The following is a 3577-nucleotide window of genomic DNA, read 5'->3' on the forward strand; positions in this document are numbered from 1 at the left end:
ATTAATATTGAGAAATGTTATTGACCAATGTTCATTAATTTCCATGATGTTGATGTTGTAGCGCTGCTTTCTTAGACCTCTCTTGCTTAACTGTTCAAGAATGATTTATTCTTTTTCCCATTGGAGAGCATTTAATCTCTTCCGACCCAAGTATTCCTTTGATTATTCTCTGCAGATCTGGGCCCATGGCTATGAATTCCTTAGATTTATTTTTAATGTGGAAAGATTCTCTTTCTCCTTCCATTACAACTGACAGTTTTTACCAAGTACATTAGTCTAGTCATGAAACTCTGTTCTGTCCTAATTGCAGGGCATGGGTTCAAGCTCTTCTGGCTTTCATAGTCTCCATTGAAATGTCATTTTTTATTTTGATGGACCTGGCTTTATATATGACGCGATCTTTCTCTCTCACAGCTTTCAGCATCCTTTCTTTGTTCTGTACATTTAATTTTTTACTAGTTTATGATGTGGGGAGTTTCTTTTCTGGTTCTGTGTTTGGTGTTCTCTTTGTCTTTTTTATTTTATGGGTATCTCTTTCTCTGTACGTGGGTTAGTTTTCTCCATAATTTTATTAAAATTATTTTCTTACCTTTGACCTGGGTTTCTTCTTCATATATACCCGTGATTCATAGGTTTGGCCTTTTTACAGTGTCCCAGAGTTCTTGCATAGACTGTTCTTGGGTTATGTTTTATTTAACATTTTCTTTGATTGAATGATTCATTTCTCAAAGCTTGTCTTCAAGATCTCATAAACTCTTTTCCACTTTCCACTTCCTTTTTGCTTATTTCTTCCATTTTTTAACTTCCCGTGTCATTCATTTCAAGTTTTACTTCAATTTGGCTTAAATTTGGAGACTGTTTTTTTTTAAAAAAAAAATTGATTGATCTTTGGTACATTTCTTAATCAAATAAACCCTCTCCCCCATCCATGCCTCCACACCCCCACCCCACAGACCTCATGCATTTCACATACATGTTGGGTCCTATCAGGTTAAGCATTTGTACCCAGATATTCTTTGGCTGAAAATTCATCCACTGGAGCCTAGTCATCTAGAGATCTTAAGGAAGGTCTACTGTCCTTCACTCCATAGTAATCAGGCTCCAACAGTTCTCAGGATAGGGCCTCCTGCTACCCATTTCCCTCACTCCACTCTGGGCCCTTGTATTATTGAGTTGGCCTGGGTCCTGTGCTCGAGGCCACCATTGCTGAAAGTTCACATATGAAAGCTTCCAGTGGTCTGTTTCCCTGTGTTCATGGACCAATCCTGACTCCTACAATCTTTCATCCCACTCTTCTGCAATGTTCCCTGAGTCAAGGGTGGGTGAAGTTTAATACAGGTACATACTCTCTGCAAAGAGATTGTCTCTTGCTTGAATCCTTATTTGTTTTTTGAATAGCTTTCATTATTTTATTCAAATGTTTGTGTTTTCCCTATCTTCATTCACTAAGTCTATTTTCATATTCTCTTTGAGATCCTTGATTATAATAGCTATTTTGAAATGGTAGTCTGGTGCATCTGGTAGGTTGCCATTCTCAGGAATCATTATGATGAGGTGGTTAATTTCTGGAGGAGACATATTATCTTGGGTTATTCATTTTTTTTTATGAAAAATATCTAAACATATGAATTTGTGTGGTGGCCCAAGATCTAAGATGATAGAAGGGACTTGGCATTGAAAGTCTGAGGGCACAAGCAGATCTGGGGTGGGTAAGGTTTTCAGTGACCCAAACAGTCCTGAAAATTAAGATAGTGGAGGAAAATTACCACAGAAGGCCGGGGAAAGCTCGCAGGTCTCAGGCAGGCAAGGACCCCAGAGGCCTAAGCAGGTTTGGGAGTGGAGATGGCAGAAAGAACATACCATGGCTGGTACATAGATCTTGGCTGAGCGAGGATCCTAATCAGAGGTACAGGGATGGATCAACACATGTAAATCAATAAATGCAATCCACCACATAAACAGTCCCAAGGATAGAAACCATGTGATCATCTCATTAAATGAAGAAATGGCCTTTGACAAAAATCTACCTTCCCTTTATGATAAAAGTCATGGAGAATCTAAGGGTACAGAGGACATATCTCAATAATATAAAGAAAATTTATAACCAGGCCATAGCCAATATCATCCTAAATAGAAAAAAATAGTATTTTCACTAAAGTCAAGAACAAACAAGTATATCCACTCTCTCCAATCCCAATCAATATAGTGCTTGAAAAAAAAAACCCATTAGGACAGAACAGATATATCAGTAGGTAAACCTGTTGCTACTCAAATGTGAGGAACTGTTTCACTCCCCAGAACTCATTTAAAAAATCTCAGTGTGGTACTAAGTGTATATAGTTCAACAGGCCTAATGATGAGGTGGGAAATGGAGATTGGAGAATTTCTATAATCCCAGGCAAGCCAGCCTGTGTGCAAGGCAGGAACCACAAAAGTCTCCTGTCTCAAACAAGCTCAAATTCCAGGACAAACACAATAGTTTGTCCTCTGACATCCACCTGGATGCTGTGGCACACTCATATCTGCACTTATATCCAAAGACATGCACACTTGTAAACATGGACACATCATAGACACACAAAGATAAAACAACAGAACAATATATGAATATTGGATAAGGAGAAAAGAACATGAAAGAAATCTGAAACAAAGAGATTTACTTTTGGAATGGAAACAGAGGTACTGACATAGGAATCAAAGAAGCAAAAGTAACCGCAGCAGAGAATTGCATTTCTACACAATTACAAAGGAACTTTTATAAATTCAATCACATGGAAATCATAAAAAATACATTAGTGTTCAAATGAAAGTCTGTATCTGAAAGACAGAAAAGTAAAAAGGTTTTCAGTTTGTTTTCTTTCAAAAGAATGAAAAAAGTCTCCTTTAATTTACTTTAATTTAAATATAGTTCACTAAGCAAACAGAGATTGAATCTAAAATATTGATTTAAGAAATAGTAGCATGGATAAATGTAAGTAGTACTTTATTTAATTATAAAAGACACAAGAAGGAACAAACACACTATTAAATTACTTTCACTTCCTTTTTTAGGAGGCATTCTACAGACCATAGTTCAGATGTCATGAGGGAAATGAGATCTGAGAGATTCATCCTCAGTGACAGCAAACCCAGGAGGTTTTTGTTCAGACCTAGAACACTGTGGGAGGAAGCTCCTTACTCTGCAGACAGTAATAGGTTGCAGGATCATCGGCCTCCACAGGATTAATGGTGAGGGTGAAATCTGTCCCAGACCCACTGCCACTGAACCTGGCAGGGACCCCAGGTGCTACATTAGATGCTGCATAGATCAGGAGTTTGGGAGGTTGTCCTGGTTTCTGTTGATACCAGTGCATCATATTTATTATGCCATATTTATTGACACTCTGACTGGCCTGGCAGGAGATGGTGACCTTCTGTCCTAGAGAAACAGCTGAGGAAGCTGGAGACTGGGTCAGCACAATATCGCCAGTGGATCCTAGAATTGTAAAACACCCAAAACTACTTTTACAGACATCCAGTGCAGGAAAATTGAACATGACATTGGTAACCATAGTCACAGGCATCACTTTGAGCCACC

General features: G+C 38.3%; 1 gene segment (V, D, J or C); it reads right to left on the reverse strand.

Moving 5' to 3' along the window:
• Positions 1-3149: 3149 nt before the first annotated feature.
• Positions 3150-3551, reverse strand: LOC103735203. The segment is given in 1 exon segment: positions 3150-3551. A coding segment is annotated over 1 exon segment (402 nt).
• Positions 3552-3577: the final 26 nt, after the last annotated feature.

Source organism: Nannospalax galili, unplaced genomic scaffold (assembly GCF_000622305.1).
Source record: "Nannospalax galili isolate Female #2095 unplaced genomic scaffold, S.galili_v1.0 scaffold2417, whole genome shotgun sequence".
NCBI lineage: Eukaryota > Metazoa > Chordata > Mammalia > Rodentia > Spalacidae > Nannospalax > Nannospalax galili.